Genomic DNA, 15,719 nt, shown 5'->3' on the forward strand with positions numbered 1-15,719 from the left:
CCCTAGTACCATCTTGACCATCCGTGATCCGTCCACAGCACAAAGCTAATACGGAGGCGGGACAGACAATTTTAAATGGTTTTAATACCATTACAAAATGGCTGCCCATGCACATACAATCACCTCCACCATCTTATACGGGGTCTTCTTCATTTTTATGAAAGCCAATTCAAGATGGCCACCATGCAGGTGCATGCATGCATCGTGGTTGTCCTGTAATCGTTTTTTTTATAATTGCAAAGTAGCTGCTGAGCGTGCATGTACATGTATAGCAGCCATATTGCCAGTCAGATATGGCGAGCTTCTCCAATCCATTGGTTTCTTCTTTGTTATGGCTTTGTATATGTGTATTCCACAGTTATTGTTATAAACTATTATCACTCCTTCACTTGCTCCCTCGGTCAATTGCCTTGCTCTTCCGTTTGTTCAGTCTTATCCTCGGTTGGATTTCTGAACCAAGTAGATCTTTAAAAAACTTCCAAAACACACACTGCATCACATAACGAAGAGAAGATTAGAAATCTAAGAGGTACTTATTAGATGGAAATACCAAATAGATTAGATGAGAAATCTAAATATAATTCCAGATTTGTACATTGTTAGAGTTTGACATTAGAGTGAAATGCTGAAATAGTAAGTGGGTGTTTAAATCAGGGATGAGATATGGAGTTAAACAACTGAGTGAGCAGGTGAAGAGTGACCATGAATAATGGGAGATGTCAACTGAATGAGCCAGTGAGGAGATATTGACCAAGCAAGTTCACAAGTTTCTAAATCCTTCTACGGTTTCCTTTGGATTTGCGTGCTGGGGAACATCCGCTCCAAGCTTGTGTAAAGTTTTTCCTAAAGAACTATGCATAAATCTCACAAAAACTATGAAAAGCTGGCGAAGCATCTGTAGTTCATTATCAGCAGTGCTTCTGCATGATAATCTGAACTTTTGCAACCATGTTTTATGCAAGCGGTTTTTGCGCTGAGTCACTAATGAGAAAACATGATTAGTAAAAAACGATGCCACATGGTCTTGCAGTACTCGTAGGATAAAGCAACATAAGAATGCTTTGGAGTCACCAGCTCCATCCAACACTTATAATAGAACACTACACAAGTGAGTAGACATGGCAAAGCAGGAAACTCCTTGAGCTGGTAGATAGACCAGCAATCGAGAACTTCGCAAGACTACTCTGGCTTAATAAAAACTTTGCGGGGCTCAAATCCAGAGACAGGCAATTTCTACCCCTGCATCTGCAAGTCATTCCACAACTACTTTTAGAAGGTGGTGTTTTGCCCGCTCGTATCCTCGATCAAGTCATGCCTTGATTTTTTGAGTCATGCGTTCTACCTGGGTTCAGCACATATCTGTAAATTCATTTAGTGAGTGGTCAACATTTCACAATCTTTCATCACAGTGGACACTTGCACTCTTCTCCTTCAAGGCTCTGACCCTCAGCGGGATCATCTCAGATGGCCTAGTTTCTGTTGTAACGTTCTCTGCTACAAATGGCCAAACTGGGTCCCGTGTCTGCTCCAACACTGGGACTCGACTGCTATTTGTACACATATGATCCTTCAATCAGAGCGGTGTGGTGCTACTGTTTAGTGACTTGCAGGGCTTTACAAGAAAACACATAAATAAATATACAAAATATTGAACTGCTAACAGGGGTTAGAAGTGAAGTTCAAGTCAAAACCAAGTCCCCCACTTCACCAATATGGCTTGGCTTGAACAGCAGATAGTTTGCTATCATTGGTGTTGATTGCATTCGGTTTTTCATGCAGTAATGATTAGTGGGCGTGATTAGGTAGATTGAACAGCCACAAGTGAAAGATCTCTGTGGCTAGAGTTTCTATCATCCCCCTCCCGGCCAATATCTTACCAATATGGTTGGTATTTTTATATCAACGCTGGTGAAGAAACAAAGAAAAGTTAGTATTCCTGTCCCATTGAAATATAGATGAAGAACAGCAAATACACAAAGAAGTAATTCAAAAGTATACTAGAGCAATCTAACTTATTCTTACTCTACTTTTGTATTTTCCCTTCACAAGCATGATACGATTGTGCAGGCTGATTCCTGGATGGGTCTGTGCCCTAAAGATCATTGCTTTCATTGTGCTCAATTTTAGTACATACAGTGATTTTCAGTTGTTTGTTAACTTTTTGTCAGATGCTGCTTTCATAGTTTAATTTCTGAGTATCTACTTTTTCTGTCACTTTCAACTGTTCTTTTAACCCGTTTGCCGTGGCTGCGATTTCGCGGCAGTGCGGCACTTCTGCAAAACGGGCGGGGCCGTGTCAGCCGTTGGACGTGAGCAGCACTACGAAGGTAGTGCTCGCGACGGCAGCACTTGAGGGGTTAATCTTAATACTTTGTATGTTTGTTTCAGCATTGTCCTCATCGCTCCATGGACTTGCTTTCTTACAAAAGGTTTTCACTGGTACAAAAAAACAGGGCAAAACCATTTTGCACCATTTTGCTTCTGAAGTACTACAGAAAGGAGCACCCACATTGTGCCCTGGTCTTTATTACGGTGAAGATTCTGTACCAGATCAAAAATTAGGAAATGGATTGTGGAACAATTGATAAATATGTATATTAGACTTCTTTTATGTAAATCATTCTGAAGGTGTTATTGAGATGATAACAGACAAACGTGTAAAAAAGAGCCTTAACTCTAGCCAATTTTTAATTCGTAAAAAGTAGAGAAAGTATATTTTTCCAGTTCTTATTATTTTAATCATATATAATTAGCTTGTCAGGTTTGTTTAGTGCAAATACCACCTTCTCTAGACTCTATTACACAAGGAGCAAAAATGCTGCAAATAGATGTGTCTTGTTTTTTCAACTGTGCAAAGTTTTAGTAATGCCACAAAGATCATGTAATCATAAGAAAATACAACTCTCGCGCCATATTACAGACGTTTTTGCAAGTAAAGGAACATTCAGACTCGTCCATTTGCAACTTTTTTTGTGCTTGTTTAATAAGAAATGGTGCAAATAGTATGTATGTTAGTGCAAAAAACAGACGAAAGCTATGTTGTGCTTTGTTTAATGTGTTGATTTAATACAAGAAATGAATACACTATTTTTCTTCACTTTTCAAAGGTGAATAGATGAGCGGAAGCTTGAGGCAATATCATTGAATTCCATTTTATTACTCAAGTAGCAGAATTAAAATCGTTTTATTATGTTTCTTTTAAAAGGCCATTCATAAAGTAGGATCTCGTAAAATCTGTCATAAAAGGGCAACTTCCTTACCTGGCTGGAAGTCAATTTGGCGTCTTGATTCATAGCTTTCTTGGATCCGTTCTACCTCCCCAGTCATTCTTGTCTCACAATCCAGAGGGCTCGGGTACTCCAATAAATAATCCTTTGAGGTCGGTGCCACCTCACAAATTAATAGCACAAACACCCAGTGCTTCAAATGCTGCACCAGGGACCGCAGAGCCATTCCCATGAAAAGGTCTCTTTACTACTATTGGCGATTCCCTCACCTTCCGGATCCTGTATCAATATTGGAAACATCTTCTGGGCCTGCTCCATCTGAACACAATGCCATTGATCCTTAAAATGCTCAGACTGATCAGTTCTGTCCAGCTCTGCTTTCTCCTCAGATACTACATAGCCCATTGTCTTCCAACTCCCTTCGTGTTTTTTTAATTCTATTAAAAATTGCGTATAAGGCGCAAGCAAACTACTTCAGGAGCCGTCTTCTCAAATTATGACATCACCTGCCATACCTTCTTGACTCTTTTCTTGTGGGGTTGGCACCAGGTTCATCAAATGGTGCAAGAGTATACCTAATGCCTAGAACTGCCACTACTACTGTTCAAGTCTCTTACAGTTATAAAACCTACAGTAAACATATTGCTTCCCACTGGCACAAAAAACTCTGAGCAGGTCCTGGTCCCTCCACTAATATAAAGCTTGTGGGTCAGGACGCATTACTTGCTTAGTCGATGAACCAGAGTATGTCACGTGGTACCCCTGGTCACGGTCTAACTGTGCCGAGAAATCTTGTTATTGAGTGTCATGATCTTCTTGGCCCTTCACACACCTGACACGCTCTTCCTGGTGCTGACCAGTTAAAATAAACTATTAGTTTATTAGTTAATAGAAAACATAAACATGAAACATACAATCAACCGGATTATCATAACCATTTCTATAAAAGTACAAGAACATGATACAAGTACAGACTTAAAACAGATTGACCATATCATCAAATGGGAAAGACGGCGCTTAGGCCTCACCAAATCCAGGGCATTGTATGGTGACCTAACACAGCACTTAGATTTTAATGAGTCTCATATGGATACCCCCCTCCCCAGAGTAACAGCAGCCATACAAATCTAGAACATAGCCACACAGTTATCATACTATAAAGTGCATAGTGCATAGCAAAGTGCTAGGTGCAACCAGTTCTCCTCCTGGCCCTGATGTTCTTGTATCTGTCCGGGGGCCAATAACAGTGTTCGACCAAACTAAGTGACTGAATTACAATGGCATAAACATGAAAGAACACAGGATAGGGCACATCTGACCAATCATAGCAGCAGTTAATGTACATGGACTTACGCCTTTTCATGTTAAAATATCAAAGGGATAACTCTGCCCTATCATAACATGGCCACATGATGATTAAGCTATAAAGTGGCAAGCGACTAGATATAAAACATGGCCAGCATAAGGGGTATAAGGGCGCCCCCGTGGATCTTTGGGCCCCACAGACAAGATAGGGGGCAAAATTATTCTCACTCACCATCCTCAGGTGCCACTTGGCAGCCCCTCGTTCGGGGTCAACTATACCCAACTGTGCCAGGTTGTTGGCACTCTTCCTGTATTAAGGCATACTGGTGCATTGTTTGGAAAGGACCTTCACTCTGGTCAGGTCTTTGAAAATGTCAAGAAACTGCACCAGCCAAATATTCAACCTGATGTTTCGGGGGTTTAAGGACACCATGGCTGCTGACCTGCAGGTTCTTATTCCTAGGGCTAGAAAATCCTTACGTAGCTGGATTCTACAGTGCTTACCAACTATCTTCTTCTCATCCTACAACCATGAGCACCTTTAAATGTTCTGCACTTTGACTGCCCGACCAAGCAACTTAAGAATAAAAAAAAGACTTCTAAACGTTAAAAAAAATATTCAAATGCATAAATAGGGCTTGGCAACATTTTTATTATGTGGGTGTAATTTGCATAATTTGCATAGCTTGGTGAAATTCGTGTTATGCTTCTTATGTAAAATGTCTTAAATGACACAATTACACCATTGCATAATTACTGGCTAGTGGTAGTAAATCTTTACCATGACTGCAATTTGCAGTAAAAATCTAACATGAACACGCAGAAACAATAGAACATAAGTGGTTATTGTTCGTGGTTCTTTTTTTCATGCAAAGTGCACCATCACATCAGAAATTGATGTAAGACTCATGTTACACTAAAATATGGCAAAATGATGGATTCGCTTTTCCACAATATTTTACGTAATTTTGCATCACTGTGCGTAAGCAAATTGCACAAATCTTGCTCATCCCACCTTGTTGAATCTACTTAATTCTAGTTGCTGTGAAACTATCATGCTAAATGCAAATCCTTTCTCTGCAATGGCAGCTCGTCAGACAATTCTAATATTACTTCAACCATGGTCGACTCGAGGACCCTCAGTCTACCACTGTCATAGCTTCAGAAGCCCCTTCTAAACCAAAGACACATTGTGCTATTCCAGCCTCCCCATTACCTTTAACTCAGCCCAAAATACACACTGATCTTACTACTTTGCTTAATTCATCAGTCAATCTCAAATACTGCGCTCCTTGAGATTTGACTGTTTAACTTCAATGCTGATTATTCCTTTTTTCCAACACCCCCCCCCCCCCCCCCCCACACACACACACACTGAGAAGACTTTTTGATAAACTGCTCTGCCGTTCTCCAAGTAACCCATGGTACTCAACAGTTTCAATGTAATTTCTCCCAAAGAAATTACATTGATTCTTTAATGAGTAACTCCAATAATAATAATACGTTTATTATGTGTTTACTTAAAACCATTACAATTAACAGCATGTGCAATGGTAAACATTCCAAGCCAAATGAGACTTGTTAAACATTCCAAGCCAAAAGAGACTTGTTAAACATTCCAAACCAAAAGAGACTCTACGCGTTTTCACATTCAGCAAAGTGCCATTACAAGCAGTGGTCAAGTGAATTGTCTTTAAAAAACATGTCAAAATGGCTTTCAAACTTATAGAAATTGTTAAAACTCCTGTCCTGACAACTGCTCCAGTGCCTAGTAAAAACAAAATGCAGTGTGAAATAAAAAGAGAAACAACTTTTATCAGCAGAAAATACGCTCTGGCCTAATGTTCGCACGTAAGACAAGTGCATAGTTTGTATATGTGAGTAACTCAATCCTCTCTCCTAAAGAATTGACTTAGATCTACTTTATTGACAGCGTTATCTGTAAAATCACCTATGTGTATATAAATGATCTTTTCACCACATTGTGTATAAGAAAGAATGTACCTGGTAGTATTATGAACATGCAGATTGGTCATAATGAGGGCCACTGGAATTATGTGATTGTGTAGGCGCTGCGATTTTCGCATGATTGTCACATAATCCATCATCTGCTGCATAATCTGAAGATTTTAACAAACAAATTTGTTTCTGGCTCAAACGTGTCAAAAGTTAGTGAAACTGCTGCGACACATGTTGCCACGCAGGGGAAGACCCTTTGCAAAGGTTGACTGGTTATCTTTTGCAAAGGTTGACTGGTCATCTTTCTTTAGTTTATTGCTACATTTGAGTGTTGAGCTGATATTACTGAGGTACAACTAATGCCCAGACAGTGTAAAAATGACTAGGTAGGAGGCCATTGGCGACATCTCAAATGCTTTGGAGGATATTGTCATTCTTGGAATCAGGTTGACAGTGAGTGGTACCTTTCCTGCAAGTGGGAATCTGTCATCTGCAGAACAGCAACAATCTCTTGTGTATGAAATGCAACATATATTTAGTGCTCCACACATCCAACAGTCTGCCCTCCTAAGGAAGTAATTCTTTAGGTGGTCTCTTAACCTGGAATGTTGCTGTTCTTTCCCACAATTTCTCAAAGCTCTGCTTTTTCTGAGCTGATTTCAAAAAACTCTAGATTGGCTTTCCAGGATTTCTGGCCAACCAAAATATTCCAGATTTATTGGTATTTTGAATGGAGGCCGACCACGCCGAGGGCGTAGCATAGCTGTGCTGCCAAATGATGCTCAGCTTCCAGGGGTTCATATTGTCTTTTCCTAGTATTTTAGCAGTGGAGGTAGGCATTGCGATGAATCACAATTACATCATGTTCTAGTCTTAGCAGCTACTATTTGCCAGCTTGTAAAAGCAACACTTTGTTGCTTAATGAGACCTTAAAGATGCAACATGAACTATGTTCTCACTAAATGGAACAAAGTGTAGTCTGGAAAAGCAATTTTAATGGCAACATGCAAGAAGCATTCTGTCCAGAACATGATCTTGTGATAGAATATGATACACTCTGTTCCGGGGCTTTAAGTGGGCAGGGTCCCTCTAGGTCTCAGACATGGATGTCTTTTAGGGGTGGCCAGAGGTTGCTGCTGCGACCCCGGGCATGTCCCTTGTAACTCCTGGCACTGCCTTTGCGACCCATAGTGTCTGCAGTGAAAACATCAGTGGCAAGAACAGAAGCCGCTCGTCCTTCTGAACATCAGTGGGGGCTTCACTCAACTTTGTTTTCTGTCAATTCTTTATTATTCTAATAGTGAACAATATTACATTATTCGACATTCGTTTAATAATAAAATGGAGTACATATAGCTGGAATATGACTTTCCCCGGCAGCTGAAGTATATAAAAAAGAAACTTTTTAAATGTATGTATGTTGTGTGCGTGCTTCCAGTTTCGAGTGTTTATGTAAGAGTGTGTGTATGTGTGTGCATGTGTAGGCAGTGTGTTTGTATGTGTATGTATGAATGTGTGTGCTTGTATAAAAAATATGCATTTGTGAGTGAAAGTGACGGTCAAGGGGCATGTGAAGTCACTTTCGCTACCCCAGGCATTATGGTAAATGGACTTCCTTGGTTTCAGACCCAGTAGTAATTAAAATCTAACACTGAGAAGAGTCCCTATTAGGCCCTTTATGTATGTCCTTAACTTGAAAAGCAAAAACCCTGACCAATGTCTGAACAATAAATGTAAAAAAGGTTAAGCCAATCCATGTCAGCGATTTAGTTCCTGTTTATATTTCACATTTTACTTAATCTGGCTGTATTCCGTAAGATTGTTGATATTTACAGGATGTCGTATTTCTGTATTTTTTATTTGTGTAGCATATTACTCTTGTACAGTGCATACTTTGAATTGAGTCGCCTCCAGGAGTTTACAAAGGCTTCTTGAGTTGAGACTGAAGGCAGTGCAAGTTTCTCTCTGTGCCTATCAGTGGCCAGTAAGTTGTTCAGGATACATGAGGAAGGGGAGATGAGTGTGTCACGTAGGAGAAACCACATGAAGGCAATTATCCTCATGTCAAATAATTTTGTATTTACAGGTACAACCCAGAGTGGCAAGTATCACACTGCCTGTGCATGCATTTGAGTGTATTTGCATGCCGCACCAAAACACGTAAAATATGTCACTGGGAAATGCTACAATTACGAACCCACCCTAACGAAAGCCCAAGACTTCTTCAGGCCATTAGTATAGGGCGGAAACATGTTTATGACTTTAGGGTCATAAGTTGCATCCTAAGACCCCTATCACATCCTTTCTGGATTCTCGAATCCAACAAGTACACTGGGAAGGTTTTCAATCTGATGAATTTTCCCTCCCAGGCGGGGTCCCTCAGGGCTCGGCGCTATCGCCCACCCTGTTTAACTTATATGTTACTCCCTTAGCTGCCTTAATTCAATCTCATGGCCTGCAATTAGTGTCTTACGTAGATGACACTCAAATTATAGTGTCAGTATCCCAGTCCATTGAAGCCGCGGCAGAGTGTTTTAAGAACTGCCTTCTCGACGTAAAAAACTGGATGAGCTGTAATGTCTTAAAATTAAATATGGACAAAACCGAGATATTCGAATTTGGTCAGAAATTGTCCATCTGGAACGACCTTTGGTGGCCCCCGGAGGCAGGCGCTTGTCCTAGTCCTGCAGACAAGGTTAGAAATCTTGGCTTCTTGGTGGATAAAGATCTCTCCTGTAAAGCACAGATTAACCAGGTTACTTCCACCTGCTTCTACACCATTAAGGTTCTTAGGAAAGTTCTACCCTACATCCCTCCAACGCTAAAAAAAACTGTAATGGGTGCACTGGTAATTTCCCGAGTGGACTATTGCAACTCACTCTACCTGGGCACAGGAGAAAAACAACTGAATAAACTTCAGGCAATCCAAAATGCCACAGCCAGGGTTCTGTTAAATCTACCCTACTGCCACCCAACGTCCAAAGCCATCAAGGAACTTCACTGGCTCCCAGTCAGATCCAAAATACAGTTTAAGGCCCTCTGTCTGGTCCACAAATCCTTGTACGACACGGGACCAGACGACCTGCCCAAACTCCTCCCTCGATATGTGCCATTGCGAACGTCAAGGTCAGCCAGTCATGATCTGATATGTCAGCCAAGAATAAGAAGAATGCGATGGGGCGGCAGGTCCTTTTCGTACCAAGCTTCCAGACTATGGAACTCTCTGCCCCCTACTCTGCGCTCACAAAAATCCAAACTATGTTTTAGAAAGGCACTGAAAACCTGGCTTTTCTCCTCACATTAAGATCTGCTCTCACCGCTCTCCTCGTCACTGCAGCGCCAAGACGCCTCGGCATTCGAGCGCTTTATAAGTACTTCAGTCAGTCAGTCAGTCACACTATATATTTTAAAGTTTCCCAGCCACCCCACTAATAAAGGGATACCTCAGGAGTGGATGAGAAAGTTTTATCTTTAAAGTTACGCCCCCCTATTGAACAATCTTCATAAGAGCTCCCCGAAATATGGTTAAGCCCACCATGGCCTTTAGGAGTCATGGTGACCCCGATGATGAAGCATGCCACTATTACAGTGGGTGAGGGTTATAGAAAAAAAGTGTTTTTTTCCCTTCCCCACTATCTTAGGAGTGGTGCATAGATGTGGTCCCTTTTTGTATGTACTTTAGATCCAGAGGGATACTCTTTTGTTAACAGAATGCATGACCATCCAATCCTTGATCTCGCTACAAAGTGCACAGGGCAACGGTGGCATGTTCCAGTGCATTTGTGGTTCGTTGCAGGATTCACTGTGTGAAGAGAGTACAGAGTTGTCAAAATATTGATGAGGCAATAGCAGAAGAAAATGCAGTGTTTACAGGTGAGTGGGTGTGTGTGTGTGTTGGGTGATGAAGTGAAGGATATGCAAGGATGTGCATTCAGGAGAGAGTGAAAAGAGGGTGCCGAAGAGGAAGGAGATGAGGTGCAAGATATGCGGATGGAGGAGATGTGGCGAGAAAGAATGGCGTACATGTCTAACACAGAATGAACCTCACAGGAGTGAATCAAACACTGAAGACCACTGTCCCCAGTGTAGGCCTCAGTAATGTTTAAATCAGGTATCAGAATCTAAGAATGGAAACATTTTTAATAGTACTTATTTACAACAAAATCATTGTGCTTATTTTAAAAAGCTAATAACCATTGACAAAGCCAATAGTCCTGGCTGGTTCTAAGTGTATATCAGTTATTGTGTTATATATCTTGATGCAATAGCTCAAAGCTCAGAGGCACGAAAATACCAGTTGGTGGCACAATACAGAAATCAGAGAAATGTAGTTTACTTGTTTAAACCTCACCCTTTATTTCATAGGCCATACCCCTTTTAGAGACCCACCATCCACTGTTTTCATCTCACTTAAAGCCATGCTCTGTTCAATCCACTAACTGATTCATCTAAAGAGTACTAGTCGACCATTGCATTGAAAAAATGTTCCCTCACAAGATTTGCTTGTGTTTGATTCACAGTCCATGAACACCAGATGTACAGGCTGTCTAAACAGAGGGCAGTGTCAGGCCAATTATAGCTGAACTTATCTCAGGGCATTTCTCTCATTGCTTAGGTTTGTCCTCCTAGAGGCTATCTCATCTATGCCTGTACAGACTGAGAGCGCATTGTATACCAGTTTGTATTAACGAATAAAATTATTTTTATACCTGCAAAAGGTTTAGCGCTTTATGAAAGAATGAAAGACATTTGCAGAGAAGAGGCGCGCTTAACGTTCCTTTTCAATTGTTACAAATATATCAGATTAGGGTGTGGGTACAGCCCTGCCACGTTTTCCAGATCCAGGTGTCACGTGCTGCTCCTGTCCATATTTTGTCTTTTAATTCTAGGACTTGGCGCCCTGTTAGTTCCATGATAAACTTGGACTAAAAGTCCCAAAATCCCAAGGAAAAAACCTGGACTGGAGCTGCACCTTATGTATGAACCTGGGAAACTTGGCGACTATGATGTTACGTCATGTCAATCAAAGATTCAACAGTCAGTTATTACTATTTAACATGGGTGTGTTGCTTGGCAACGTAATGCATTCTGGGTGCTGTAGTCTTAGTTTCCTTTCTTTGAAATATTTGTAAGGGAAAGGCCCAAGACTGATTAGATAGTGTGAGTTGTCTGAGCAAGTTTTGGCCCTGCTGAAGGGTCCATCCTGCCTAACCCTTGACCTTCGACCTAAACTCTCTGCTCAAATGGCCTGATGGGTAGTGACTTCTATCTCGAGGCCAGCACAACAGGAACGCAGGGACGGATGGCGGAGCCGGGGCCTGGCTCTCTGTATCGGTTACCAATCAATGCGCTCCCAGTAACCAGGGAAGCTGCTTCCGCTATATACTCCGTGTAAACACTGCGCGAGGGCGGCGCGAGGCCAGCGCGAGGGCTCCAGTGGACACGACGCGGCCACGGCGCAGAGCGTGCGTCCCCGGAGGATCATGGGAGGTGTCAACTTGGAGCGCACGCGGAAGCTGCGGCCTGCACGCGCCTTCACGCCAGACTTCCTGATTCTGTGGGTTGACGCTGAGGTGTTACCAGGCTGAGTGCACGCGACGGGGCTAGAGGCTAGCGTGTAGCGCCAAGTGAAGCGAAGGGAGCTACATTCATACAGAATACTAAACTAACTGACTTGGTTCCAACAACATAGAAACTAAAGAGATCTCCAGCTACCACCCCACCCATAGGTGCATTACAAGACTACAGAGCTCTCAAGGGATTTTATTTTTCAACATGTTATATATTTGCTAGTTCAACTTAGCAGGCAGCTACAACCCCACTCATAGGTACATTACAACACTACAGAGCTCTCAAGGGGTTGTATTTTTCAACATGTTGTATATTTGCTATTTCAACTTGGCAGGCAGCTACCACCCCACCCATAGGTGCATTACAAGACTACAGAGCTCTCGAGGGATTGTATTTTGAAATAGTATATTTGCTATTTCAACTTGGCCGCCAGCTACCACCCCACCCATAGGGTACATTACAAGTCTACAGAGCTCTCAATGGATTGTATTTTTCTTCATATTGTATATTTGCTCTTTCAACTTGGCAGATGTATTTTTTGGTATCTCAAAGATACGCTTTTCTGTTGAAACTTAGAGGAGTATGTTTATTTTACTCTGACGTATATGAAATTATGTGTACTGTTTCGGTCGATTCTTTTATATAAATATTTTACATTAAATAAAAACGTATACATATCTACAAGCCCCCTGCACCGCCAGTGCATCACTTTTAAGATGGGAAAAAGTGACGTATGGGCGGCGCAAGGGGCTTGTAAATAAGCCCCTTAGGGACAGAAGCCTGTAACTCTGTGCGCCACAGGCCCCCGTCAAAATGTTACATCCTGTGGGAACTAAAGTGCTAAACATGCTTTTTGACATCCTGCCACGTGAAAAATGGACCGAGATATGGTCAAGTGCGGAAGTGCTGAGTTCAGAAAGAAAATACACATATACATTTTTCGACCTAACCCAACATGTGTGATCCTGGACCATTTATGCAAGAAACTCATGTTCTTGTCACTTATCTGTCAAAACATGAAGCTAGCAGGGGCAAGCAGAGAGCGAGTATTGCTGGCTGAAAAACATAACTAGAACAGCCTCCTGACGATGAAAGCGCCTAGAGGCGATGTGCAGCACGGTCTTGTGCTGTACAACTGGCCTCACTCGCTGGCTGTGCCCGGTGTTCTGAGGCAAGTGTGGCGCAGGGGTTCAGAGGCAGCACAGAAGCGCTCTCTTGAGTACACGTGTTTCCAAGCAAACATTGCCAAAAGGAAGCTGCCTTTTCTGCAACGAGCTTGCAAAAAGCATTACCAGGGGGCAGCGGGGTCAGGTAACAGCACGCGATGCATTTCTACTACACACTGCCTACGCCATTAGAGCGATCCATACACAATATTTCTCAGCAGCGAAGCGCGTTCAAGTATTAATGCATTCAGTCGTAGTGGCGGAGCCATTGTAGAGTATGTTTCGCAATTGCACAACGAAGCATCATAGCCAGTGGCAGCAGCGGCTCTGAAAGTGGATAGCCATTTTGAAGAAATACACCCAGCACGCTTGGCGGTACATGTCCTAAAAGCAGCTAGCCAACAGCGCCTGCAAATGAAACATGGACCAGGCAGGGGAAACCTCCCCGGCCGCCCTGCCCAGCGGGCTGGGGAGGCGCTCACTGCCTGGATCGAGCGCCTGGAAGCCCACCCAGGTCCTACCTGGTGCCTTTGTCGCCCATGGCCACTCCCGTCCCTCTGACACTTGTTAGGACCCGGCCGGGGCGGGGGTCGGTGTGAGCGGCTCCCAGCGAGAGGGCGCAGCAGCCGAGGGATGCTCCCCGCTCCGAGATAATGAATTGATGCCGGCTGTCAGTCACCCAAAGTCCCCTCGCCGGCAGCTGTCGCCCTCTCCTCCTCTTCTTCAGAACAGGAAAGCAGCGCCTCTGCCCGAAGTGCCCCGGATCGGGGGGTTCTAGGCGCACCCGGGTATTTTATTTTCCTGATCTGTGTGTGTGTGTTCTGATTTACGTGCGAGCGGCGCTGGGATTAAAGGCGGGGGCGGCGGCAGGATGACAGGGGCAGAGTGTAGCGCCCAGCCACCGAGGGGGCGGGGTGGTGTTCCGAGGAGCTAGCTGGATGTCAGATCGCCTGCCCCATCGCCCCACAGCCCCGGCGCGATCCTGACAGCCTGCCTCCGTTCCTGTGGAGACCCACCCTGGCAGCACGGCTCACCGCAGCACTGCCGGCCCCCTCCTCTGCACAGCCTCACAGCTCTCGGTTGCTCTTTCCTGTCCGTGCACGACTGTCGTGAGGCTGGTGCTCCCAGCTGTGTGTGTGGTCCACAGTGAGTCGTCTGGGGTAGGATGTGCCTACCGAATCTGCGCTCACTGTTCTTTTTCAGATATTTAAAAAAAAATACGTTTTACATCTCACTTCGCCTTTTCTAGGGGCTGCAAATAACAGGTGGTCCCCTTACACGCGGGCACTTTGAGTTTTTATGAATAATAACTTGCTTTTGATGTACATTTACTGTACCTCACAGGGATGTGAAAGTGACTCGGCCGTGCAGAGATTAGATCTTGTGATCTAAAGACCTCACCACGTGTGAACAGGAGCGTTAGCTGAGCTCGCTGATCCATTGGGCTGGATAAAGAGATTATATGTAGCCAGACTTTAATAATCGTGTTATATAATAGTTGCCCAGAGCAGTCCTTTTTACACTGTTCGAACATCTAGTTTTGTTCTAGGTGGTCGTTTTTATTTTTTTATTTTAGGAGATTTATAGAGCAGCACACACCCCTGTATGGCCACTAAAGTCCTCTTCCTGAATTTCATTACACTATTAGAGTAGCAAGACCAAAGGCAGAGTTCCTTGGTCATGGAACACTAAGATCACTTGAAACATCTAGGTTACATATGGCAGAGGGTATTTTATTCCTTATAATACATGGTCAGAGGGTGTCCGCCTCTCGCCAAATTATTATGAACTCTGTCTCTAGTCTTGAACTCTTCACCTATAAATCACTGCTTTCAGTCTAATTGGTTCAAAAGAGTGTTCCTAATTACTTAGAACAGTGAGCTTCAAACTGTTGAACGCCGTGCCCACCCAGTGGAAAAAAAGTAGTCCGGCACCCCCTCAGAATATTTCACAATTATTCTAATACATTGGCAATGTTCAAATATGTCTACACTTAATTAAACATTGCAGTTAACACGGCTGTCGATTCACCAAAATGTATGGGGTAGCAGACGTGACATCATATACCCCTTGACTTTAATGATGTCACAGGAACTGACATCATATGACCTTTGACCCTGCATCGCTTCAAGACGTGATCTCACATAACCTTAATCCTGATGACATCACAATAATTACCATGGCTGAAGTAACATAATTGCATCATTAATATTATATATTCTGCTAGTGGAGAACAAAGGGTGGGGGTTTCTCTTCCCTGTGAAAATGTTGAAAAAAATGGGCTTTGCAAGTGCATTTTAATGCACAATTTTCACGTACCATTGCAAAAAAGCCATAGGCTCTAAAAAGCACTCACTAAATATTCAAGTCCTTTCATGGTGTGCCAAGCTACTGAAATCTGTAGTCCCCATGAGTACACCCAATTATGTTTTTAAAATGTCTTATGCGTGTTGCCTTATGAAAAAAAATTACCTCCATTGCCAGGAACAGG

The 15,719-nt window shown here is 42.9% G+C and overlaps 1 protein-coding gene across 2 annotated transcripts in view; it reads right to left on the reverse strand.

The window, feature by feature from the left end:
- Window positions 1–14,376, reverse strand: part of ARRB1 (arrestin beta 1) — an 841,034-nt gene extending 826,658 nt beyond the window's left edge. Inside the window, exon 1 of one of the 2 annotated variants that reach the window (XM_078658595.1) lies at window positions 13,750–14,376. In XM_078658595.1, the coding sequence (XP_078514721.1) occupies window positions 13,750–13,769 (20 nt within the window). In that variant the 5' untranslated portion in view covers window positions 13,770–14,376. The remainder of the gene's footprint in view (window positions 1–13,749) is intronic. The other variant, XM_078658594.1, reaches the window with a different exon arrangement.
- Window positions 14,377–15,719: the final 1,343 nt, after the last annotated feature.

Source organism: Lissotriton helveticus, chromosome 8, assembly GCF_964261635.1.
Source record: "Lissotriton helveticus chromosome 8, aLisHel1.1, whole genome shotgun sequence".
Taxonomy (NCBI): domain Eukaryota; kingdom Metazoa; phylum Chordata; class Amphibia; order Caudata; family Salamandridae; genus Lissotriton; species Lissotriton helveticus.